A 26,802-nucleotide genomic window follows, 5' to 3' on the forward strand; every position below is an offset into this window, starting at 1 on the left:
CTTTTCTTTTTAAGCAACAATAAATGAGAAAAGGCCTGTAAAAGTCTGGCCTGGTTGACACTTTGAAAGTATAGACAGTGTTTTACTGTTCATAAATGAAAGTTCAAATTTCATTTAATCCCACTATATACTACCTTTTTCACCACAATTTTTAAAGTACTAAAGATATCATCATATGCTAAATAATAATTTTAATGAAATGAGATTCATGTATCAGAAAATCTATCTCAATCTTAGGAATGAGCAGAAGATATTATTCTTTCCTGCAATGCTGGGCCTGTACCTTTGACTGACTTCCCAGAGACTAACCAGGGACAGGGGTCAACTTACAGATTTTATTCAGAAAAAAATGCAAATAATTTATGATCTGTGAAACTGATCAATTTCTGAAATGTCTACTGAAATAACAGATAAATTTGAAGGACATTAACCAATTCTGTATCAACTTGGCAATCTTCTATAAAAATCTTAAACTCCTCAAAAGCTCTTTGAAGAACACCTCACAAATTACTAATAACCTCATTAGATAATGGACTACATATGTTTATGTTTATTGTATATCTGCAGAAGAGTCATGTTTTTACCCCTATGAAAATCATACTTTAATATATGCTTTATTTATTCAAGATTGTGAGAGGTCCTACTGATTTTTATCTAATTTAATTTCTAAATACTTTTGTATTATTTTCAACTACCCATTTCCATGAATATTCTAATATGTATAAAAACCATTAAATTCCTGAAGAAAAGATTAATCAGTTACAACCAAAGTAGCTATCATTTTAAGCAGGAATCTAAACTTTAGGTCTATCTGCAAAGAAATCTGAAACAGAAAACAAGCACAAAGGGAGCCAGAATATGACAGTGGAACTATAAAAAGTTAGATGAAAAAGATCACTATCTACAAAAGTTTTCAAACTTTTGCCAAGTCCTTTCAAAGGAAATAAAAACCATAAAAACTTTTTAATAGTAAATACTTTTTCCTTTATTTTGTATATGTTAAAGAGGTTAAGATAAGAAATTAAATGACTAAAACACAGTATTTTATTAAGTAGCACATATCATTGCTCAGCTAGTTTGAAGAGAAAGATACTGGCCATATAATCTTTTTTTTTTAAAGATATTATTTATTTGAGAGAGCAAGTGCATAAGCAGGGCAGGAGGGGCAGAGAGAGAGGGAGAAGCAGACTCCCCACTGAGCAGGGAGCCCAACATGGGGCTACTAAATCCCAGGACCCCGGGATCAGGACCTAGGCTAAAAGCAGACACTTAACTAAATGAGCAACCCAAGAGCCCCACCATATAGTCTTTAATCAAACATTTGTGAAGATTTTCTTTAGTCTAAAATCTAACTTACAGAAAGATTCAGGAGCACCTTGGTGACTCAGTGGTTGAGCATCTGCCTTTGGCTCAGGTCACGATCCCGGGGTCCTGGGATCAAGTTCCACACTGGGCTCCCTGCAGGGAGCCTGCTTCTCCCTCTGGCTATGTCTCCTCCTCTCTCTGTTTCTCTTATGAATAAATAAAATCATAAAAAAAAAAAGATTCAAAATTTGTTTCTCCTTTATTGTCACTATTCCATCTGTGACTAGAATACTTATCTTTTCCTAATAAAACATTCCCAAAGAATCTAACACTGAACCTCTCACTCTGTAGGCACTCAGATGTTTATTTTTTCTTTTACTTAATGGTAAGAATGTGTGTGCAGGATGTGAATTAAAAAAGTATCTTTGGGGCAGCCCTGGTGGCTTGGTGGTTTAGAGCCGCCTTCGGCCCAGGGCTTGATCCTGGAGACCCAGGATCGACTCCCACATCAGGCTTCCTGCATGGAGCCTGCTTCTCCCTCTGCCTGTGTCTCTGCCTCTCTCTCTCTCTCTCTCTCTCTCTCTCTCTCTCTGTGACTCTAATAAATAAATAAATCTTTAAAAAAAAAGTATCTTTGTATGTCTTTGCGTGCTTAGTACAGATTCATGTATGTATATGTGTTTATATACATATTATTTCAATGTTTATGTCTGTTTGTATCTTCCAGCTGGGGAATATTTTTTTTCACTAAGGGAAGACTGTTTTCTGCAAAAACTGGAAAGAAGTCATAATAGATGGAACCAGAGGTGCTCCTGACAGAGGAACACGAAGGATGTCTTTGGTCTTGGGATCTTAACATTAGTATGGCCTCAAAAACAAAACAAAGCAAAAACCCAGAATCAAATGCAGTATTAAGAAGAGATAAGAGAAGAAAACAATTTAGGCCAGTAAATAACACTTTTACTCTCATGAATAACAATAGAGAATAAGATAGAGATCCTTTTGATTATTAGTCTCCCAATTTAAGGATAAGATTAATACCAGTACTACTTCAGTTTTATCTTGTCATTTGATAGACTATAGATACTATCATCTAACCAACAAAAGCTTTCAAAGCTACCAGGTAAAGGCTGCTGAAGGACAAAAGTACATAAATCTCTGCATTGCTAAAAGTAGATACCTATTTCAGAGATAAGACAATATATAAGGAAATATTTAGGTGAGCAATGAGAGAAGAGTATTCAAAAGCTAATGAAAAACATTAGAGGAGTGAACAGGAATCAAGTCATCTAGAAAAAAAATTAGGAAAGATGATGAGCAAGGAAATGTGAAGTCATGTGGGAAGAACAAGGTGTCATTAAAACAACTACTATTTGTTTACTTGATGAATACTGTCAACAGCTGGTAATAAATCTTTCTTTTGGATAAGTCTATGAAGTAAAACATACTCTTGCTTATAGGAACACCAGTACTTATAACAAAGTCATACTTTAAAAATATTTAGAACATAGAGTTGCTTGGGTGGCTCAGTTGGTTAAGCGGCTGCCTTCGGCTCAGGTCACGATCCCGGGGTCCTGGGATGGAGCCCTGCATCAGGCTTCCTGCTCAGCAGAGTCTACTACTCCCTCTGTCTTTGCCCCTCCCCCCAGCTCACGCACTCTCTCTCACCTCTCTGTCAAATAAAATCTTTAAAAAAATATTTAGAATATATACAAAAACACAAGCTTAATTACAACACCCCAAATGATCCAAATTAATCCAAATTAATACCAAGGAAAATCATTTTTAATTAAACATCTATGTTGAATTTAATTATATACAGCTCTAGGTAGCCTATAACTGCTATGTTGAACTGCACCTCATAGCTGAATGTTTGGCAGTACATTAGCCAGCATCTGAAATTACTCTCATCTCATCAGCGTTTTAAGCTTTATCATATATGCCTAGTGTTTACTTAAATTGGGAAAATATTCTAGCTGAATCTCTTCCATGTCTAAAAGAAAACAATACAGTGATATAAGAAACTTTCACAGTTGAGTTTTAAACCCTCCAATCTATGACATCAGACCTAAGCAGACAGGAATCCTACCTTCTTTCTTATCCTCTAAGATGCAAGGTGTTTGGTCACTATGAATTCACACAGCATGAGACCCAACAAAGTACAGCATTTCTGAGCAGAGTCCTATGCTTAAGCAGGATGTGACAGGCTCTTCATAAAAGGGATCTTTTCTCCTACTGAGTGTTCGCAGACTTAATTTCTACACCACTGGCCTCTGCTCACTTTGCATTGTCTCAGAGCGACATTTCCTGTGTGCCCCTGGCATGAACAGCAGACCTCCCTACTGGTCTGAAGTACTCACTCACCATGGCAACTTTCAGGCCTCCAGCTTCCAAACTTCACACTCTACCCTCACTATACTTCTGTTTCTCCTCCCTGGGAGGAGTTTCCCATTAAACTATCCCCATTAAACTTCCCACTACCCTCCTCCAGTTTCCCATTAAACTATCGGGGTAATATCTTTCCTAATGGAATCCAGCAACCCTGGCTGCCTTCCCCACAATGCTGACACACCTTTCCACTACACCTACATCACAGTCAAGTTAAACAATGACAAAAGTGTGTACGATAAAAGCAGGGGGAAAAATGCAACTAGCTGTTGCTTAGGATGTAGAAAGCTGGAAAGAACACTGCTCCAACTCCTACAACAACACCACACCAAAATGATGCAAGTTAACCTGAAAAATGACAACTTTCCTCGACCCCATGAGATTTAAGTTAACAGGAAAACCAACTAAACTGAAATCTAAGGATACACTTGCAAAGAAAAGATGGGGCTGGAGCACTTGCTTATCTGGGGAAAATGCCAGACAGGATACAAGCCAGGTAAAATTCAGCTAACATTCCTAATTAATTGCTAACGGCCAAATGTGAACTAACGCGAAAGTACAGAACACCTGGGAAGCACTGACACAAGAAGAATTCGAAGTCACCAGTGGGCTCTTCTCCACAGACCTCCTGGGAATCATGACAGAGTGGGACAGTAAAGATAAACTTAAAAACAGCCTCTCTCAGAGTACAGGCCTGGGGGAAGTAAAACAGCCTCTACTGTAAAGACATGAAGCTGAAGAATGGCCCAGATTCTTCACTCTATCTCCTCTAGGGAACAAAAACCTTCACAGGCTGAGGGAAAAGCAGCAAACCCAGATGACCTTGGAGCACAACACAGCCCCACTGCAGCTGGAGGGAAGGACAAGAAACACCCTGTATCCTAGTGGAAACAGGAATATCTGATGAGCCCAAGCTATCACAGGCCTCCTAAACCTGGGGAAAGGGCCCTATTCCCTAGACCCAGAGTCACAAAGCCTGGCTCAGACTGAGGCCAAACCAGAACAGAAAAACGCCTCTGGCAAACACTGAGTAACAAGGAACAGCAGTCTTTCACTAATGGAGCATCAATATTGCAAAGACAGGCTTTTTCTGAGGCAAAGTAGAAAAGAAAGACCTAAACTGAGAGTGGGATAAATACTGAAAAAAAAAGTCTCTGGCAAGCAGCACCATCAACAACAAACAGAGGAACAGTTCTAGAGGAATATGAAACCTGTGGTGCACTGAGGAAAATAATAACAACAACAAATGCAAAGTAATTCAACTCCTGGCTAGGCTAATTCTCCTGTCCCACTAGCAAAAACCAAGATGGGCCCATGTTGTAGGCACAATACTATTTACCTCAGTTTTTGCTATCCTAAACAAGATATCCAACATGCAACAAAAAATAACATGGCATACAAAAAGCAAGAAAGAAAACAACCCACTATCATTAAACAAGGCAAATGACATTAACTAGAATAAGACCCAGAGAGTGGAACTATCAGGTAGGGAATTTAAGATAACGATAACACATGCTAAAGGTTCTTACAGAAAAATGCAAGACAACATGAAAGAAAAGAGGGAATTTCAGCCAAGAGATAGAAACTACAAGGAAGAATCAAAAAGAAATGCTACAAACCAAAAACATGGCAATGTAGACTGAGTTTACAACAAATGGTCATCAACAAACTCAACAAAGAAACACAGTAAACTTGAAAATGGATCAACAGAAAATACCCAAACTAAAACACAAAGAGATAAAATACATGAGTAAAAATAAATAAACAACCCAGAATGGTGAGAAAGTTTCAAGTGGTCTAACACACATACAACTAGAATTCTAGAAGTAAGAAAAAAAAAATGGGGCAAAGAAAATATCTATGGATTTTCCAAAATTGATGGCAGACATCAAATCAGAGAGCCAACAAATGCAGTGAACACCAAAGAGAAGAAATACCAATAAAATACATCTAGACATAATAAAAATGCTGAAAATCCAAAAATAAAGTGAAAGTCTTAAAGGTGGCCAACAGAGAAAAAAGGGGACCAAGGATACAAATAAGAGAACTCTCCTCAAAAGCTATGGAAATGAAAAATCAAAGATGTGATATACTTATTGTGCTAAAAGAAATAAACAATGAAACAAAAGTCTAAACCTACTGAAAATATCTTTGAAAACCATAATAGAAACAATACAATAGGTTTTTTCCAGGAATACAAAAGCTGAAAAAATTCAATGCCAATAGACCTGCACTGTAGGATATGTTAAAAGAAGTCCTTTAAATACAAGGAATATATCAGACAAAAAGATGAATCTACAAGAAAAAAATGAAGACCAGAGGTGATATAAAGATGAAATTCATTCTTCTATTATTTTAATTGCTCTAAATAAACTATTGATGGCAAAAATAGTAGCCATCTATTGTGTGTTTACAGAATAGTAAAAGTAAAATGTATGACAACAGTGGGAAGTATTGGATATATACTGTTTTAAGTAATTTCTACTACATATTAAGTGATATATTATTTGAAGGTAATAGTCCACTAATTAAAGATGTATATTGTAAACTTAGGGTATGCACACACTCACAAAATTTTTCATAAGAGATATTAAACTACAATGGAGATAAAATGTAATCATAAAAAATAATCCAAAAGAAGGCAAGAAAAAAAACTAAAAAAATACATAAAATCTAGCAAGATGGTAGATTTTAATCCACCTATATCAATAATTACATTAAATACAAATGGTCTTAAACACTGAAAGGACAGATCGTCAGAATGGATATGAAAGCAAGACCCAAGGACATTAAGAAATCCACTTTAAATATAAAGAAATAGGCAAATATGGAAAAAGATACACATGCACACACTAGTCAAAAGAAAGCTGAAGCAGCTAGACTAATGTCAAACCAGGTACAGCTCCGAACCAGATATAGTATCAAGGATGAAAAAAGCTTTTAACAGTTTGTGGCAGAAAAAAATATGACAGAATTGTTTAGATTTGTATTCCATCTGGACTTCTTTCTAATCTACAGTAAGATGATGTAGTTTTACACAAGCAAATGAAAGGGAGAGAATAATGTCAATAGAAAAGGACAGATAACTTTTTTCATGGATCAAAACCAAACCAGATACTGAAAATAATTATGACATATCACACAAAACAGACACTAACTTCAATTTCAAAGTGTCCAGGATTTCCTAGTATTAGCCAAATGTCCTCTTGGTAATGCAATAATTTTTTTTTTTTTTTAAATAGAAAGTTCTACTTACTCGAAGTTTAGAAAGAGTGGTATAAATGAAAACAAGAAAGAATTTGTGGTCTTTGACAAAAAATAATAATATATTCAACAAGTATGTGAATGTCAATTATATGCTCATCGTTGCTTAGGCACTGACCCATCACTGCACCAGCACAGCTTACTATCCGATTATGAACAAACAAAATACCAGGAAAATGCCATTTTTAAAGATACAACACACTTTTGCTTTTTTATAGAGTATATTTACCTCAAAGCCAAGTCTATCCTTTTCTTTCCAAAAACAAAAATGTGTTACTTTCTTATCCCAGAATTCATCAGGCTTCACTACACAGACAAGGGACACCTCAGCTGGAACAACATTCTGTAAAATACAAAAAAAAAAAAAAAAAAAAGTAATTATAAATTATACATGTAAGATGCATAATTTATTAAAGTTATAAATTACTAGGTTTTCATGGTTGGATTGAGTAAGTAAGAGACCTTCAGAATACTCCAAACTTCAAAATATACATGGTAATAAAGAAATACTTAGAAAGACAAGTTGATTTAGAAAAGATTTCAAATAAACAACGTAATATTCACAGTACATGTAAATTATTTTTTGTGTTTTACTGAATCTCTCTAATAGGGATATATTTAGACCAAACTACAAGACAATTTTTAACTGACCAACTATTACAATTGGGTTTTCTACTACATGAAAAAATCTTTTTCTAACACAATCATCTTGGAGAATTTCTTCAAATAATGTAAAATCAATTTTCTCACAAAATAAATTTCTTACTGGCTGTTTACACAAAGAAGCCCAGATTCTGTTTATTAACATCAAGAAGAGGACAAGCTAATCTCTGACAAACACAAATTTCACTTACTAGATATGGTTATTCACATTATCTAAAGAAAGAATGGAAGTTAACATTCACTGAGTTAATAAATATTCCATGTATATTTTATCAGCAAGCCCCATACAATCTACATATATATTTTTTTAAAGATTTTATTTATTTATTTGACACAGAGAGAGAGAGAGCACAGGCAGGGGTGGGAGAGGGAGAGGGAGAAGGAGAAGCAGGCTCCCCACTGAGCAGAAAGCCCCTTTCAGGGCTCCACACAGGGCTCCATCCCAGGACTCTAGGATCGTGACTTGAACCAAAGGCAGACGCTTAACCAACTGAGCCACCCAGGTGCCCCAATACAGTCTATCTTTAAAATACATCTTAAACCTATCCATTTCCATCCCCTGCATTGCTAACATCTCTAAATTAGTCAGTCTTTTTAAATATCCCCTTAACAGGCCTCCTTTCTTCACATTTTCTTATGCTAAGAGTAAAATTCAAATTCCCCACCAGGGCCTAGAAAGTCCTCAGAGCTCAAGCCCCATGGACCCTCAGACCTCACCTTATACCCCTCCCCTCCACCTCACTCGCCTACCACAGCCATACTAAGCTTCCTGCAGTTCCTGGAATGTAACAAGTCTGACTCCAGCTGAGGCTAATGCCCTAAATGTTTTTTGCCCTATTTACGTAAGTTCCCTCCATTTATTTAAGTTCTACTCAAACATCCCCTTTTTCCCTGACCACCCTATCTAAAGTAGCACCATTTGACTCCGTTTCCTTTTATTACTGTATTTTTCTTCATAGCATCTACCATTATCTGCTGGTATATTATTTAGTAATCTGCCTAATTACTTACAGTCTGACTCCTTAAGTATAATATTAGCTTCACAATGGCAATTACCTTATCTAATCATGTCATTCCCGTTTCTCTAGCCTATAGTAGTGCCTGGTATATACAAAACACTCCATGAATATCTGTTGAATAAATGAATTCACGTTAATAAGTAGATCTCATCCTCCCAATTTTCCAGGAGAGTAAACTGAGTTTCAAAGAACTAAAGTAACCTGTCCAGTGTAACTTTAGGCTTTGCAGGCTATGTAGTCTCTACTGCAACTACTGCAATTCTGTCATGGTAGTATGAAAGCAACTATAAAAAATATAAATGAATGGGGACAGTTAAGTTCCAATAAAACTTTATTTACAAACTCTAGGGGTCAAATACCATTCAAGGCACAACCGAATATTAATAATAAATTATGGCTGTAATTATTATTATGCAGTAGGAGAAAACAGCAATCTTTCAATTTAAACACACTATTGGGCATGTAACAAATCTGGTGCCCGCTGCAATGACTTGGCTATGAATAAGGTAAGTAAACTCAATGGTACCAAAAGTTATCAGGGAGGCTAGGAAATAGATTGATGTTTATTTAATTATACAGACTTGTGAAAGATTATTACTTTAAAAATCAGTGAATATTAAGGTTTTGCGAAACAAGAAAAAAATCAAACCATTCATTTTAGAGAATATTAGTTACAAACAAAGCCAACACTAAGCTCTGGGATCCCAAATAACTGGTACTAGTACCTTCTGAAATATAAGCAATGAGTGATTTTGCATGTAAAAACTGTTTGACTAGGAGTAAACAAAAGGCCACTGCAACTTCTGAAAATGTTAACTATTAATAAATCCAAAAGTTGTTAAAATACCTATCAGAAAAGAAATCGCAAGAGGGGATTAAATCATCCATTGATTGTTCTTCAAAACTCCCACTGATCAAAGTCCAGTTCATACAGCAAGTCCCAAACAGGTCATCTGTGACACAGTTGAATGACAGGATGAAAGGAAGAACACAAGATCATAATTAATGGATTTCTCATCTAATAGTTATTTTAACAACTTTTACTGAGAAGAGTTAATCCTCAAGGCTGGGTATAAGACTGCTGGCAGGATATATCTGATAGAAAATGCAATGGGACACCAATCTGTGCTCCCTTAAAAACCTGATCCTCTGGAGGTTACATCCTTTCCAACCCAAAGGATTTATTCTAATGATAAAGGTTTAGGCCACACATTTAAGGAGGTAATGGGTAGATAATTTGGGAACCACCTCCAATATCCCCCATTGGTAAATATACCCTTTGTAAAGAATAAAACCAGACTTGGGGGTTAGGCCACGTTAAGTTCCAACTGAGGCTCCTTCCCATGTTCAATACAAGAACCTGGCGAAGTTATTTAAAATCTTTGAGCCTCAGCTGACCTTCTGGGAGAAGAGAATCTGCTTTCCAAAGTTGTAAGGATAAAATTAAATGAGATTAATTTACAGGAAGTTTAGTACAGTACCCAAAACATTTTAGGCACTAAAATTACTAGTCCCCCATCCCTCCAGTCCTTTTTTCCTAATAATCCCAAGGGGGAAAAAAAAACATTACAAATCATTCTCCTTAGTTATCATTTAAAATTCTAAATTATAGGGTACCCGGGTGGCTCAGTTGGTTTTTGAAAGGCTGCCTTCAGCTAGGATCATGATCCCAGGGTCCTGGGATTGAGTCCTGCATCAGGCTCTCTGCTCAGTAAGGGAGCCTGCTTCTCCCTCTCCCTCTGCCACTCCCCCGCTTGTGCTCTCTCAAGCTCTAATAAATAAATAAATAAAAACTTAAAAAAAATAAAATAAAATTCTAAATTATACTTCTTTCCACAGAACCCAAAAGCAGCTACTAATTATTTCTCAATTCATTTAAAATTCTTGATCTTTCTTTCTATATCACTGATATTTACCTAACTGAATATTCACTATCCCATATAACTGTCAATTTCTATTTTCCCCAAACTGACCTACCATCAACTCTCTTCATTATATTTGGTTCATTTCTGAGCTTGAACTCAGTATACCTGATAGAAATGCCTTTTTCACTTTCTTTCATCTAAACTAGACAATTTTGGGACCCCTGGGTGGCTCAGCAGCTGAGTGCATCTGCCTTCAGCTCAGGGCGTGATCCTGGAGACCTGGATCGAGTCCAACATCGGGTTCTCTGCATGGAGCCTGCTTCTCTCTCTGCCTCTGCCTCTCTCTTTCTGTATCTCGCATGAATAAGTACACAAAATCTCTTTGAAAATTTCTTAAATAATAAATAAATCAGACAGTCTTTTATTTAAACTTATTTAACTTCCACATTCTCTTGAAGCCCTTCTAAGGAAACCCAGATACATTAGAGCAATCTGCTGCCTCTAAATCGTTTGAATGTTTTATTTTCCATTTCAAGTCAAAACATCCTCAATATCCTTAAAATAAAACAACAAATGTTTACTAGGTACCTAATACAAGCAAAGGATAGCAAGATCTTTCTGTGAGGAACACAAGGAAACACAAAGACTAGTATTAGACCAAAGACTTTGTAACTGCAGCTGTTTATCAAGTGCTGGTTTGTGGGCCGCTGAAGTTTCCAAGGACACAGCTGTCAAGTACACTTCTAAATTAGAAATAAGTAATAAGGGTACCATAAATCCTGGTGCTTTCTGGAGAAAAGAAGGGAACATAAGGAAAAGACTGCTCAGAACCACATGAAGCTTTTCCAGACTAGATTTGCCCAGTCCTGCTTCCTTCCTAAGATATCAGAATGGAGTAGACAGGGGATGATGCAGACACCACAGCACGCAAAAGCTCCCAAGTAAGTCCAACAACATCTCACACTTTTAGATTCAATGGCCTACTTATTAAATTATTTAAACATAACATACTATCTTTGATCATTTACAAATCTTTACAATAGGTCTGAAATTTATTTTACTATTCAAAGTAAAACCTCTAAGAATTGAATTTTAAAATTCCAGTAGTGTGCATTTCAGAACTCCGTCACTGCTGAGAAGTTTGGGCACAGTGAAATAAATGAAATGCATTTGCGATTATCACTTTATCTGTTGCTATAAAATAAAACCATTTCCTAAGAGTCAAAAATAAAATTACCTGTAGCATTAAGACTACTGTTTTCACCACATTCCACTGTGATTTTCTGCCATCCACAATCACGGTAAATCCTCTAGCCTTACACTTTTCACTGAAACAAACAAACGAAAAATTACAAAGTGTTAAAACAGGCTTCATATTTTATTCTTTATAATCCTAAACAAAGCCTATAGTTTAATCATATATGGAGCAGCATTAATTTCATTTGGTTTGGTTTACACTGTCATTAATAAAATTCTTCAGGGTATCCTTTGTTTTTTTCAAGCAATTTGATTTTTCTCATTTTAGGAAACACTGACAATTTACAAACTCATTTGGCAAGAAAATTATTCTAAAAGCACAGAAAGTCAATGTCTTAAAAAGAGAAGAAATCAAAGCAACATTCATTCTCAAGTGCCTTTCAATTTCTTCATTTGTAAAATGGGACCCCGGGGAAGAAGGTAACTAATGACTGCCAAGTGCATACAAACTTCTGGCCTCTCCTTCCTGCCAGAAGTAGGTTTGTGAAGTGATCATTTCAAACAGGTAAAAAATAGAGTAAGTTATTAGCAAACCATTGGAAATGGATTTCTTGCCATTCTTTTGAGCAAATTTAATGAGATGAGGTAGTATTTGGTCTAACAGTAATTCAAAATTTGAATACACCATGTCTGAATGTACAACCCTTCCTTCTCCTTTGCACTCTCAGATACCTGACCAGCAGAATATCATCCTGAGTGTTGGAATGGGTTACTGCTACATATCACATTCAGTTATTCAAGTATTAACTAAACACTTCCTAGAAGCCTACTCTAGTAAAATGCAACTATGCAAAAACAAAACAAAACAAAAAAACAAAAAAACCTCCACGCAAAAGACCAAACTACATAGCTGCTTTATTTTTTATTTATGAAATGGATTTTTTTAAAGATTTTATTTATTCATGAGAGACAGAGAGAGAGAGAGAGAGAGAGGCATAGACCAGGTCCCACGTCAACCTATATAGGTCAATGTGGGACCCTGGAGTCCTGATCCCGGGACTCTAGGGTCACACCTTGGGCCAAAGTCAGGTGCTCGACTTCTAAACCACTCAGGAATCCCATACAGTGAATTCAATGCAAGGATCTCAACTGCTCTCTCTCCAATACAGCAGAAGAAACTGCAGTTTCACTTAGCAGAGCAAGGATTTGGTAGTGAAACCTCTCCATGCTCAAAGTTCTATCAATTGTATACATTATAGGAAAGGTAATCAGCAAATCCTTTCCTAAGATTTAAATCCAAATAATCTTGCCTTACTTCCTCCAAATATTCACATTAGCCTTAAGAGGGTTCTTGGAGAAGTGATGTCGAATTCTACCAAGCAACAATGAGGTTCCAAGTTTGAGGATGGTACTGCTAAAGATTTATAAGAACAGGGGCCTCAGTAGGCAGGGACAGAAGCTAAGCTTCCAAAGAAACAGGGAACTGTTCAAAAGATGAAGCAAACTGAAATATATGTCCATACAAAAAACTTGCACACAACTGTTCACAGCAGCATAATTCCTAATAGCCAAAAGTAGAAACAACTCAAATTTCCATCACTGACAAAGAGAAAAACAAAATATGGTAATCTATGTAATGGAATATTATTCACTGTAAAAATGAATCAAGTACTGGGGCATCTGAGTGGCTCAGTCAGCTAGGCGTCTGCCTTGGGCTCAGGTCATGATCTCAGGGTCCTGGGATCGAACAGCTGGAAGGGCTCCTTGCTCAGTGGGGAGCCTGCTTCTCCCTTTCCCTCTGCCCCTCCTCCATGCTCATGTGCTCTCTCTCTCTCTCTCTCAAATAAACAAATAAAATCTTAAAAAAAAAATTAGGAATGAAGTACTGATAACATGCTACAACATGGATAAACCTCGAAAACATTATGCTCAGTGAAAGAAGCTAGACAAAAAAGTATACATTTTGTATGATTACATTTATATGAAATGTCCAGAATCAACAAATACACAAAGACAGAAAGCAGATTAGTAGCTGCTAAGAGCTAGGAGGACAAGAGAATGGGGAGTGACTACTAATGGGTACAACATTTCCTTTTGGGCCAATGGATGAAACTGTGTAATGGTCACATGGCCTTATGAATATACTGAAAACCACTAAATTGTACACTTTAAAAGGTTGATGTTTAAGGTATGTGAATTATAACTCAATAAAAAAATGCTGAAATACTCAATTTTGGGATTTTGCATTTTAAAATAAAGGATTCACTAAGTAATCTTTGTCAGGGGGATTTGAGGCAATACAATGATCACTGTGGATGAGCAAGAGAATACAAAGACTTGCTTGGAGAAGCAAATCTGACACCGAATTGCTAGTTGTAGGATCAGGTAATGAGGAACTTCTGGAGTTCCCTGCCAACAAGATTTCTAAGGAAGACCAATATAACTCAGGTAGGATACAAGACCAAAAGAGAGCAACCTAGTTAGGTAGCTGACTATTCCACTCAGGGTCTCTACCAATGCCTTACAGCAATTTGCAGGAGGCAGAAATAAGACACCCAGAGTTGTCCAGTAGAAGGTCTTCCCTCATTGGTACTATAGTAAAGAGAATACCGGTTACACAACCATTTTGTTAAAGAAGTTTTACACTAATAACATATTTTTGGTTCAAAGCACACTCTAAATTAATCTGTATATTAAAACAAAAAAATTAATGAAGCTTACAAATACCATCTGCAGTAATGTTAGGGGCATAATGTATTCTAAATTTATCTTTTAGCGTACTTAAAAACACCCTTAATCATAATTTTCTCACATTTTACTCAAGTAATGAAAATACACAACTGAAAGATACTATTTGAAAACTGCAAAACCAAATGATCTTTCAACTACATGAAAGGATTGTTCTTTTTTAAAAAAAAAATATTTTATTTATTCATCAGAGACAGAGAGAGGCAGAGTGATAGGCAGAGGGAGAAGCAGGCTCCCCGCAGGGAACCGGATGTAGGAATTGATCCCAGGACCCCAGGATCACGACCTGAGCCCAAGGCAGACGCTCAACCACTGAGCCATCTATGTGCCCACTGGTCTTTTTTTCACTTCATTCCTACAAGCGGAGTGACAATTTCAAGTATTTTTTTAACATACTTAATTTAGAAGCATGCTCTGTCCTTTATAAAAGGGTATGTTAGAGGAGCTGCAGTACTAATATTAATAAACTCCTATATTGCTTTTAATATTTATAATTACATCAAAAAACAATACAAAAATCTATTAGATTCTATATCCTTGTTCACCTCCATTAGAGCCTTTCAGGGGTGAGGTGGCTTGAGTTAAGAGGAGAGGCTCCTTAACAAACCCACTCACTTTGATTAGAAACAGACTGTCAATGTATTTCTTGGGTTCAGTACACTATAGCTCTTCAATAATTTCTTTGATTACAACTAAGGGTTCCTTCTCTTCTACTCACAGAGCTCTGCTTACACTTACATTATGGCAACTAATCTCACTTATGCTTTCATTGTAATTACTTGTTTACAATTTAACATGCTTCCAGAAAGTAAGGATATTATCTTACTGATATTCTGGCAGCTTTTAGCACAGAGCTTTAAATACAGATGGCCTTGACAAACTGTAAGACTCTTAATCACAGGAAACAAACTGAGGGTCGCTGGAGGGGAAGGGGTGGGGAGATGGGGTACTTGGGTGAAGGACATTAAGGAGGGCACACAATGTAATGAGCACTGACTTCTACCTCTGAAACCAGTAATACATTATATGTTAATTAACTGAACTTAAATAAAATTTTCAAAATAAACAAATAAATAAATAAATAAAAATTCAGGCACCAGGGTGGCTGTGTTGGTTAAGCATGTGCCTTCAGCTCAGGGCTCAGGTCATAATCCCAGAGTCCTGGAATCAAACCCCATTCTGGGTTCCTGCTCAGCATGGAGCCTACTTCTCCCTCTCTCTCTGCCTTCTGCTAATGCTCTCTTGCTCATTCTCCATCTCACATAAATAAAATCTTTATAAATAAAATAAAATAAAAAAATAAAATAAAATAAAACCATCTTTAAACATATCATGATTAAACTCCTGAAGTGTCTGAAACAGCAAGGGCTGTAAGTCTGGATAACAGGAGAATCTGGGAAGGATCTTCATAAAGGAGCTAATAAAACTTAATGTAAAAGGTCAGGTACAGAGCATAATGAATATGAGCAAAGGCACCACATATTAATTTAAGGAGTTTCTTAATTTCTCTGCCCTTTTTCATCTATGAAATGGAAATAATAATACTATCTTACCATTATTCTGAAAACTGAGTTAATACAAGTACTTAAAACTAATTGCCTTACACAATAACTGTCAAAGAAATATTAACTAAGAAGGTTAAGTCAAAACATACAAGGTCTTAGCATAGCAGTTAAGAAGGCTGAAAGACTGCCCTTGAGAGCAAAGACTTAGTCTTTCCTGCCTTCGCAATACATGACATACAATGTCTGCAGTGGTATCAGCAAAATAAATGGCTACTGAATTGAATTCACTGTGCAGTAAGAAAAAGAGGAGGTCATAGAAAACTGGGAAAGATAAAACTGTTGTTTCAATGAAATTAATCTTGTTTTGGTGTGGAAAGTGGAGAGAAGGGGACAGAGAAGTTAGCCTGGCTACTGTACTAGTCCAGCAGGCATCCACTGATGTGTACTTAAGCAGGTGAAAAGGAAAGAGAAAGGACAGAAAAATAAAAACTACATGGCGAAGAAAACAAATACTGGCTTAGCAGTCATTTTTTAAGACAGCACATTATAAATTTTCAATATGTTATATGACTGAGATGATTATTAAAAAAAATACTCATCAAGAACATAAAACATGTTCAAGGGTACCAGGGTGGCTCAGTCAGTTAAGTGTTCAACTCTTCATTTCAGCTCAAAAAAATAAAGAGAAAGGATTCCAAACAAAACGCTAAAGAAAGCCATCAAATCACTAAAGAGCAAGTGAAGAAAGGAACAGAGAATTACAAAAACAATCAGAAAACAACAAAATGGCAGTAAGTACACACCTATCAATAATTACGCTAAATATGAATTAATTAAATGCTCCAATCAAAAGACAGTAGGTGACTGAATGGATTTAAAAACAAAAAACAAAAAAAAGCCTGCCTACAAAAGATTCACTTCCGACCTAGACACAGACTGAAAATGAAGGGATAGAAAAAGATATTCCACACAGAAGGAAGCAAAAAAGAAAAACAAAAGCTGGGGTAGCAATACTTATATCAGACAAAATAGATTTTAAAAGAACAACTGTAGCAAGAGACAAACACTGGGCATTACATAATGATAAACGGATCCATCCAACAAGAGAATATAACAATTGTTAATATCCAGGCACCCAACATAAGAGCACCTAAATACATAAAACAAATTTTAACAGACATAAAGGGAGAAAGTGACAGCTATACAGTAACAGTAAGGGACTTTAACACCTCACTTACATCAGTGGACAGGTTATCTGAACAGAATAGCAATAAGGAAACAATGGCTTTGAATGACTCATTAGGCTAGATGGACTTAAAAAATATAAAAATATATAGAAAACAATCCATTCAAAAACAGCAGAATACACATTCTTTTCAAATGCACATGGAACATTCTCCAGGATGGATCACATTAGGTCACAAAACAAGTCTCAATAAATTTAAGAAGACTAACACATAAAGCATCTTTTCCTACCACAACAGCATGAAACTCAAAATCAATTATAAGAAAACAACTAGAAAAAATACAAACATAAAGAACCCAAATATGCTACTAAACAACCAATGCGTCAACAAAGAAATTGGAGGAAATTAAAAAATACATGAATACAAATAAAAACAAAAACACAACAGTACAAAATCTCTGGGATGCAACAAAAGCAGTTCTAAATGGGAAGTTTTTAATGATACAAACCTACCTCAAAAAAACATAAAAATCTCAAAGAAACAATCTAGTCTTACCCTAAAGGAACTAGAAAAAGAAGAACAAACAAAATCCAATGTTGGAAGGAAGGAAATGATAAAGATAAGGATGGAAATAAAATGAGCCAAAAAAAAATTAGAAAAGGTCAAAGAAACCAAGAGCTGATTCTTTAAAAAGATATACAAAACTGATAAACGTTTAGCCAGACTAATCAAAAAAAGAGAACTCAAATAAATAAAATCAGAAAGTATAGAAGAGGACAACTGACACTACAGAAATATGAAGAATTATGATAATGCTATAAAAAAATTATATGCCACCAAATTAAACAACCTAGATGAAACAGATCAGCTCCTAGAAACATTATCTTCTAAAACTGCATCAGGAAGAAGTAAAAAATTTGAACAGATTGATTATAGTAACAAAATTGAATTAATAATCAAAAAACTCTCAAACAAAAGTCCAGGATAAGATGGCTTCACAGGTAAATTCTACCAAACATTTAAGGAAAAAGATGAATCAATACCTATTCTTATCAAACTATTTTAAAAGATAAAAGAAGGAGGAAATTTTCCAAATTCATTCTATAAGGCCATTATTAGCCTGATACCAAAACCAGATAAATACAGAAAAAAAAAAAATACAGGCCAACATACTTGAAGAACATGGATGCAAAATTCCTCAATAAGATATTTGAGCAAAGCATATTTAATAATACATTAAAAGGATCATTCACCACAATCAAGTGAGATTTATTACAATGAAAGGATGGTTTGGTATTTGTAAATCAATGTGATATGTGACATTAACAAGAGAAAGGATAAAAAAACCAAAAACCAAAAAATAAGTTTTTGCATGCAAAGGAAACCATCAACAAAACAAAATGGAAACCTACTAAATAGAAGAGGACATTTGCAAATGATACATCAAGTAAGGGGCTAATATCCAGGATCTATAAAGAACTTCTAAAACTCAATACCAAAAAAAAGTAATATGATTAAAAAAATGGGCAGAAGACCTGAATAGATTTTTTCCAAAGAAGACATTCAGATAGTTAACACACACCTAAAAAGTTGCTCAGTATCACTAGTACTCAGAGAAAGCAAATCAAAACCATAAGGAGATACCACCCCACACCAGTAAAAATTATCTGTATCAAAAAGAGAAGAAATAATAAGTGCTGGCAAGATGTGGAGAAAAGAGAACCCTCATACTCTACTGGTAAGAACATAAATTGATACCACGACTGTAGAAAACAGTATGGAGGTTCCTCAAAAAATTAAAAGTAAAAAAAAAAAAACTTAAAAGTAGAAATACCACACAGTGCTATAATTCTACTATGGGATATTTACCCAAAGAAAACAAAAACACTAATTCAAAAAGATATATGCACTCCTACGTTTATTGCAATATTATATACAAGAGCCAAGATATGGAAATAATCCACTTGTCCACTGATAGATGAACTGATAAAGAGGATATGGAATGTGTGTATGTATGTACACATAACATACATACATACGATGGACTATTACTTAGCCAAAAAAAGAACAAAATCTTGCCATTTGCAACTGCATGGATGGAAGACATTCCATGGACAACATGGAAAGTTTAGTATGCTAAGTAAAATAACTCAAAGAATGGTGAGATGACAAACACCATTAGATTAACTTATATGGTGACAACACCATTAGATTAACTTATATGTGGAATAAAAAAAAAAATGAACAAACAGCAACAACGAAACAAACTATTAAATAAAGAGAACAAACTGGTGGTTGCCAGAAACAATGTGAGTGGGACAATGGGCAAAATAGATGAAGGAGATTAAGAGGTACAAAGTTCCAGTTATAAAAGAAATAAGTCATAGATATGAAAAGTACAGCATAAGGAATATAGTCAGTAATATTATAATAACGTTGTGTGGTAACCACATAATAACGTTGTGTGGTAACCACATTTATCATACAGAGCACTGCGTATAAGATTTCCAAATTATTATGTTGTAAACTTGAAACTAATATAACATTATATGTCAATTATACTTAAATTAAAAAAAAAATACAGTTAAAAAACTAGTTATAGAATTCAAATAATTTCACCATTTTAAAGAATTATAGAACCATACACAGCTGTTCTCTTTCCCTTCATAATGCATTTTAGATCATTTCTATCACTGTGTTGCTAAATCTGGCTCATTCCTTCAATATGGATACAATGAAGAGCTGAAATCTCCAAATCATTTTTATTGGCACTGCAGACATGGAGATAAATAAAAAATGATTCTGTATTCAAGGACCTCACAATCTAATAATAAACTGTAATTTAACCATAAACTGCTATGACACCAAGCAGACATAAATATGAAAAACAATCCAAAAGGGCTCCTCACAGGACACCTGGGTGGCTGTAATCCAGGCCTAGGTCATAATCCAGGGGTCCTGGGATTGAGTCCGCATCGGGCTCCCTGCATGGAGCCTGCTTCTCCCTCTGCCTATGTCTCTGCCTCTCTCTGTCTCTCATGAATAAATAAAACCTTTTAAAAATAAAAATTAAAAAAATAAAAATATAAGGGCTTTTCAGAAAAGTACTAATGAAAAAACAAAGTTAAGAAATGTGTTTTGCCACATGTTTTTAAAATGTTTTTAAAAAGCAGGTAGTCTCAGTAACTTAAAATCACATCACTATCACAGTAGTAGTACTGAAACAAATCTCATTTGCTGCACTGAATGTGGATACACTTCTGATAATTTAGAATTATAAAATATGTAATAAAATATTATGAGATTAATGACCTATTTGTGTGGTTCTGTTTATTGCTAGTCTCAGTATTTACTTTTTCAATGAAAAGATTTGTAGATTAACTATTTATAGATTTGTCTTCAGTTCCATTAGGGACTCTCCTAATTATGGACTCACCAGTTTCTGATCCTATTGTTCATATCTAAAATACATAGCAAGAGCTAAGAAAACAAAAGATAAACTCCACTTACCTCTCCTAAAATTTAACACTCAGGCTGGCCCAAACTTGTCATTTTATTACTCTATATCAAAACCTATGGTTGACCCTTTATAGAAAATGAGGCAGTAATGGTTAGTTAGGCTTGAACTCCACACAGAACTGACAAGAGTCACCTGAACTTGAACTTAGTATTCAGGTCAGGCTACAAGTATCCTAACCTCCTCTTCTCTCCTAAGCCCCTCTAATCAAAGATCTGAAACAAAAGCAAGGTTAGAGGCAACTGTGTGAAAAAGAATCAGGAAATGCCTCCATCCTCAACTGTGCTGGGTTACCCCACACAATTTAAAAAAGGTATGTATATGTCATACCTTGTCTCTCTCCTCATTAAAAATAAGTAGGAGGTATAGATAAGAAACTGAATAGTTTCTTTTTATTTTTATGTAACTTTTTTAAAACCTATTATTATATTCAAAATGCTAATAAGTTTATTGCAAAAAGAGACCACTTTGGGGCATGGCCTGTAAGGAAGAGGCCAGACAAGTGCACTGCTGAGCTATCCTGAAATAGTCACAGTATAGGGGGGTCAAACTTTAAAAGCAGAAGACAGGGAGACACAGCAGGTCACACAAAAAAACGAAGACGTAATACTAAAAAGGACACCTTTCTAGACACATGCTAAGCATAATCTGACAGGGCAAACTTAAAAACAGCTCTGAGATGGAAAGAGGGAAGGATAATGAATACATACATGATCAAGTCCAATCGTAAATGTTGGAGACTTGTAAATGATGGGCATAATGGTGTTTACTGTACAAAAACTTTTTGTATATTTGAAATTTTTTATAATAAAACGCTGGAGGGATTATAATTTAAAAGCAGTTTTGGGGATACCTGGGTGGCTCAGTCAGTTCAGCATCCAACTCTTGATTTCAGTTCAGGTCATGATCTCAGAGCCCCATGTTGAGCTCTGTGCTGGGTGTGGGGACTGCTTGAGATTCTTTCTCTCCCCTTATCCCTCCTCCCACTAAAAACTTAAATTAATTTAAATTAAATCAAAATAATATAAATGCAGTTTTGAACTGCAGATGTTCTGAAGGAGAAAAATCAGTTTTAAAGATTACATCTAATAAATTGATCTCCAAAGTTGCAATGAAGAGCTCAGAATACACTCTAGCTCTCTAATGAAATGGCAAGTACTGATACAGAGCTGCCAACTATGTTTTCAAAAACCAAAGTTATAGAAGGCTCTCCCAGAAAACTGGAAGGTTAACAATTTAGTTTTCACAAATATTTGAGGACTAAAGCCTAGCAAAATAATTTTCAAAAATAAAGTATCTAGGTATCTATATTTTGCCTTGCTAAAATAAGTTCTTTCACACGGCTTCAATTCCTATCTTGTCTACTAGCTGGCAGGTATGTATGGATATGCAGAAGCTGATTCATAATTTACACTGGAATAGCATTAAGGAAAAGAGAGAGAAATGTCAATAGTGTAGGCTATTTTGTCTTCCACTGTACTTGCTGCTCACATACCCAGAGCGAACAGAAAGAAGAGATGAGTGAAACTGCTGGTCCCTTAGCCTGCCTCAGTTACCCAGTGCTCCTTACCATAGGAGCATTCTGCTGGGCTGAGCATGATTATAGTATATAAAAGAATGCATTTTTTTTTAAGATTTTATTCATTTATTTGAGAGAGAGTACACACAAGAGAGAGAGAACATTTGAGTGAGGGGGAGGGGCAGTGGGAGGGAGAGCAGCAGACTTCCTGCTGAGCAGGGAGCCCAACGTGGGGTTGGATCCCAGCATCTAGGGATCATGACCTGAGCCCAAGGCAGACACTTAACCAACTGAGCCACCCAGGTGCCACACAAGCATTTTTTTTTTTTAATCACAAACTTAAATGATAAGCTGAATGTGTCTTCCAGAACTCAGCTTCAGTGACATGTTCCTCCAGTGTCACCAGAGGAAAACCTAGCATGTTCATAAAACACTTTGTAAATCTCTAATCCTTGCTTACGAATTTTTCATGGATAATATGGACTACCAGTAATTGGTACATTACATTCCTTCAGAACCTCACTTCACCTAAGAATGTATACTTTTTCAGAATTTGTTAGCTGTATGTCTAGCTAGTATTATTTACCTACAAATAAGTTTGTTACCTAATGGTGAATAATACAATCCTCTGCATTCAGTGCAGAGGATTAGGAAGGTTATTCAATAGTAACACACTGTGAGGTCTGCTAACTTTCCTTTCCAGAAAGTAAAAAAAAAAAATTGAAAATTGAAATTTTTCACTTGAAGACTTATTTCCCCAATACAGAAAAAATAATCAGCAAAGGAATCATTAAATTACAGACCAATGTTAGAATTAAGTATGATTAAAGTCAGTTGTTCTAAAATATAGTTTTAACCCTGTACTCTGCAAGGTGTTTAAGATGGAACAATCTCTTATGTCAATAATGCAAATACAGGAAGAATACAAAGCATTGTTTGTTCTGATTAAAATGTTTAAAATTCATTATGTGGTGTTTAAGAGCATTATATAAGAGAGTTTTGCTCCTTTGCCACCTTTATAGTTTACAAACAAACAAATCTGCCCTCATTCTTTATTGCAATGGCTTATAAATCTAACTGCAAATTAAGAATTATCTGGGCAGCTTAAAGGATTGTAAAGGATATTTTTTAAAAGACTTTTATTCATTTATTTGAGAGAGAGAGAGAGAGAGAGAGAGAGAGAGAGCACGCGCACACACGCATGTGCACATGGAAAGGGAGAAAAGAGAATCCCAAGCAGACTCCACACTGAGCACGGAGCCCAACGCAGGGCTCAATCCCAGGACCCCGAGATCATGACCCAAACCAAAATCAAGTGTCAGATGATTAACCAACTAAGCCCCAGGAGCCCTAAGCATTTTTTTTTTTAAGATTTTATTTTTAAGTAATCTCTACACCCAATGTGGGTGGGGCTCAAACTCACATCACAACCCTAAGATCATGAGTTAGATGCTCCACCAAATGAGGCAGCCAAGCACCCTATTGAAGGATTTTTTTAAATCCTTTAAGGGATAAGCAGACATCCCAAGAACAATTTGATCAGAAATCTCTGGAGAGCACTAGAATTGTGAAAAAAAAAAAAATCTCCAAATGATTCTAATAAACTGTCAGACTTCAGCCTCTAAATATCACCTATGGAAGAGGAAATTAGGAGTTTGTTTTTGTTGTTGAAGTGATAGGTAGGCTTAAGCAAAAAGTTTGTTTTGCCTTCACCCAAGAAATACAAAAATTAAAAATCCAAAGATCTGAGATTAAAACATAAGCATTTGCATTTTTTAAAATAAAAATGTTTGAATTCCTAATAGCCTTCACTCTATTAAAATTTACAGATTTTTATCTATATATTGAAATAGCTATTTAAATAAAAGATGCATTTTATGAAATTCACTTCTCTCATGTTTTCTCAAGTTGCATGGCACACAAATGCTCAATCTCTGTGTTCCTTAAAAGTTGACAGTACATACATTTTGGAAACCTGTATCATATTATCCAATGCATTAAAAGCATACAATAGGGCAGCTTGGGTGGCTCAGCGGTTTAGCGCTGCCTTCGGCCCAGGGTGTGGTCCTGGAGACCCCGGATCAACCCACATCCAGCTCCCTGCATGGAGCCTGCTTCTCCCTCTGCCTGTGTCTCTGCCTCTCTCTCTCTGTCTCTCATGAATAAATAAATAAAATATTTTAAAAAATAAGAAAATAAAACAAATGCATACATTAATTCTTTTATCAGAAATAATTGATTCTAGTGTTTATCAGAAATAATTGATTCTAGTGTCTTTAATTATAATTTCACTAATAAAAGGAGGTGACATAGCAACATATACCTTAGTAACAGGAATCATTAATAAATGAAAACAACATATCAAGATTTTTAAAAAGACACCTTTAGAGTCACCTTGGAATGCTGAGTAGGTAGTCTAAGGTGACACTGAGCTCATCCATATTTGTCTGTTCCAGGCATAATGGAATTGTCAGAATGAGGCCACTTCGTCTGTCCTTTCCTCCTATTAAAAATAAAAGATGTAAATACAACATATAATAGATACTAAAGCACTAAATAAATATGTTTGGGTCCAATGTTACTGAAACAAATAGTATTTAAGATATAAGTTAAAAAAAACCTATCTAATAGCTGTTTATTTTATATATTGTAAATGCTTATAGTAGTATAGCAAAATCATACAAAATTTAGAAAAGAGAAAATTCATCAATGAAATTTTAATTAAAACGCAACTATCATTTTAATTTTCTTCTATTCAGTCTGCTTCTTAACGTCATCAATTCATCAAGCACCTACTATATGTCTAGCACTATAAGCAGTAACGAGTAAGGTAAATTTCCAATCAACCCAGGAAGAAAAGCTTTATATCATAAGAAAACACGAGTATGAAATATGAGTTTATCTGCCAGATTGTGTTGTATAACATATATATAGTATTCCAAAAAAGGATTTAGAAAATGAAAAAATGATACAAACTGTGGTAAAGGTGAAAAGTTTTGTAGAAAAGTTATGACTTAAAAAAATAGGTAGAATTTACAAATCACGTTAGAGTATGAAAGTGTTCTGAGATGAGGAATGATTTGAGTGAACTCACAGATGTCAGACATGACTTCTGCGTTTATGAGGAAAGAAGGAGAAAGTCCTGCCCAGCTGAGAAGAGCACATGCAACCTGGCTGTAGAAGCCTGAAAGCTAAGCAGTGGAACACACTCGCATTTCATGGATGCTCAAGCCCTCTTCAATCTTCCATAAACATTAAAATCTAACTTTTCTACACACATATCTTCTTTGAAAGTTCCCCATGTGACTTTGATACTAAAGTGCATTGTCGACCCAAATGACATTTATAGCAATTTTAAAAGCTTAAAAGCCAGCAAATACTAAATGTACAAATTGTGTATGATCTCCAGAAATCTATCACTAAAAACTGAAAGCTGTTAAGTGAAAAAAAAAACAATTCCTATGCGTGACATGAGGGCAATTCATGATGTAGCAACCAAAAATGTTCTTCTTTTAATTAGGTTAACCATATAAATTAATGATATTCAACCAGTCTGTTTAATCTGAATTAATGTAATTTCGAATGGTTCAACTTAATAGATAATCAATAGTGACTTCAACTACTCATGGTTTTTGTTCAGGTTTTTTTTTTTTAATTGATTTTTTAAAATTATTTTGGTTTGAAAATTTTTTCTCTATTATTAAAAAATGTTAAAGTATTGGTTGAAATAATTAATAGTCAATAGAGAAAGTCAAGAGGGGTGGACTAAAGGAAGTTTCATCTGCTCCTCAAAAATTGCTAACCTTTATGCCTGCATTAAACCAAATGTGCAAAAAGGTTCATATTTGAACTGTAGCATTCTGACCCACTGTGGAATTGTCTTCAGAGGACAGGTCTAACATTCAGGACTACACTTAACCTCATGTCCTCAGCTTTCACTAAGGAACAATAAAATAAATATTAAAGTAAACAAAAAAAAAATGGCAGAAGCCAAGAGGAAAAAGACTTCCAAGATAGATATGGCTGGGGCACCTGGGTGGCTCAGCCAGTTAAGTGACTGACTCTTGGCTCTGGCTCAAGTCATGATCTGAGCCCCAAGACTGGCTCCATGCTCGGTGGGGAGTCTGCTCAAGGATTCTCTCTCTCCCTCTCTTTCTGTCCCTCTCCTTGCTTGCATGTATGCTAACATACCTCCATCCTCTAAATTAACAAATAATTTTTAAGATTTTATTTATTCATGAGAGACACAGGGAGAGAGAAGCAGGCTCCATGCAGGTACACCAATGTGGGACTCAATCCTGGGACTCCAGGATCATGCCCTGGGCTGAAGGGAGGCACTCAACCACTGAGCCAACCAGGCGTCCCTAAATAAAATCTTTTTTTAAAAAACTATCTATGGCCAACGGGTGGAATGCTGCACAAATAAGTGTCATAAAGATGCAAAAATGTCACTGATAAAGATTACAGAAGAAGAAGATCTATTCGTCAACAGTGTGGGCAAACAGGCATTTTCTTACACTGGTGGGAGAAACAGAAATTGAAACAATATTCTTAGAGGGTAATCTGACAAAACCTCACACAAATTTAAATGTAAATTCTCTTTAACAGTTTCACTTATGGGAATT

At 35.5% G+C, this 26,802-nt stretch overlaps 1 protein-coding gene across 5 annotated transcripts in view; it reads right to left on the minus strand.

Moving 5' to 3' along the window:
- SESTD1 (SEC14 and spectrin domain containing 1) overlaps positions 1 to 26,802 on the minus strand; it is a 129,095-nt gene that overhangs the window by 52,476 nt on the left and 49,817 nt on the right. For all 5 annotated transcript variants that reach the window (XR_012000342.1, XM_072752070.1, XM_072752072.1 and 2 more), the window contains 3 exons: positions 24,572 to 24,680; positions 11,742 to 11,832; positions 7,187 to 7,300 (listed from right to left, as the gene is read on the minus strand). Coding sequence is in view for 4 of the 5 variants with exons in the window: in XM_072752070.1 (XP_072608171.1) it covers positions 7,187 to 7,300; positions 11,742 to 11,832; positions 24,572 to 24,680 (314 nt within the window). In the remaining variant the exon portion in view is untranslated. The remainder of the gene's footprint in view (positions 1 to 7,186; positions 7,301 to 11,741; positions 11,833 to 24,571; positions 24,681 to 26,802) is intronic.

This window comes from Vulpes vulpes, chromosome 3 (genome assembly GCF_048418805.1).
Source record: "Vulpes vulpes isolate BD-2025 chromosome 3, VulVul3, whole genome shotgun sequence".
Taxonomy (NCBI): Eukaryota; Metazoa; Chordata; class Mammalia; order Carnivora; family Canidae; genus Vulpes; species Vulpes vulpes.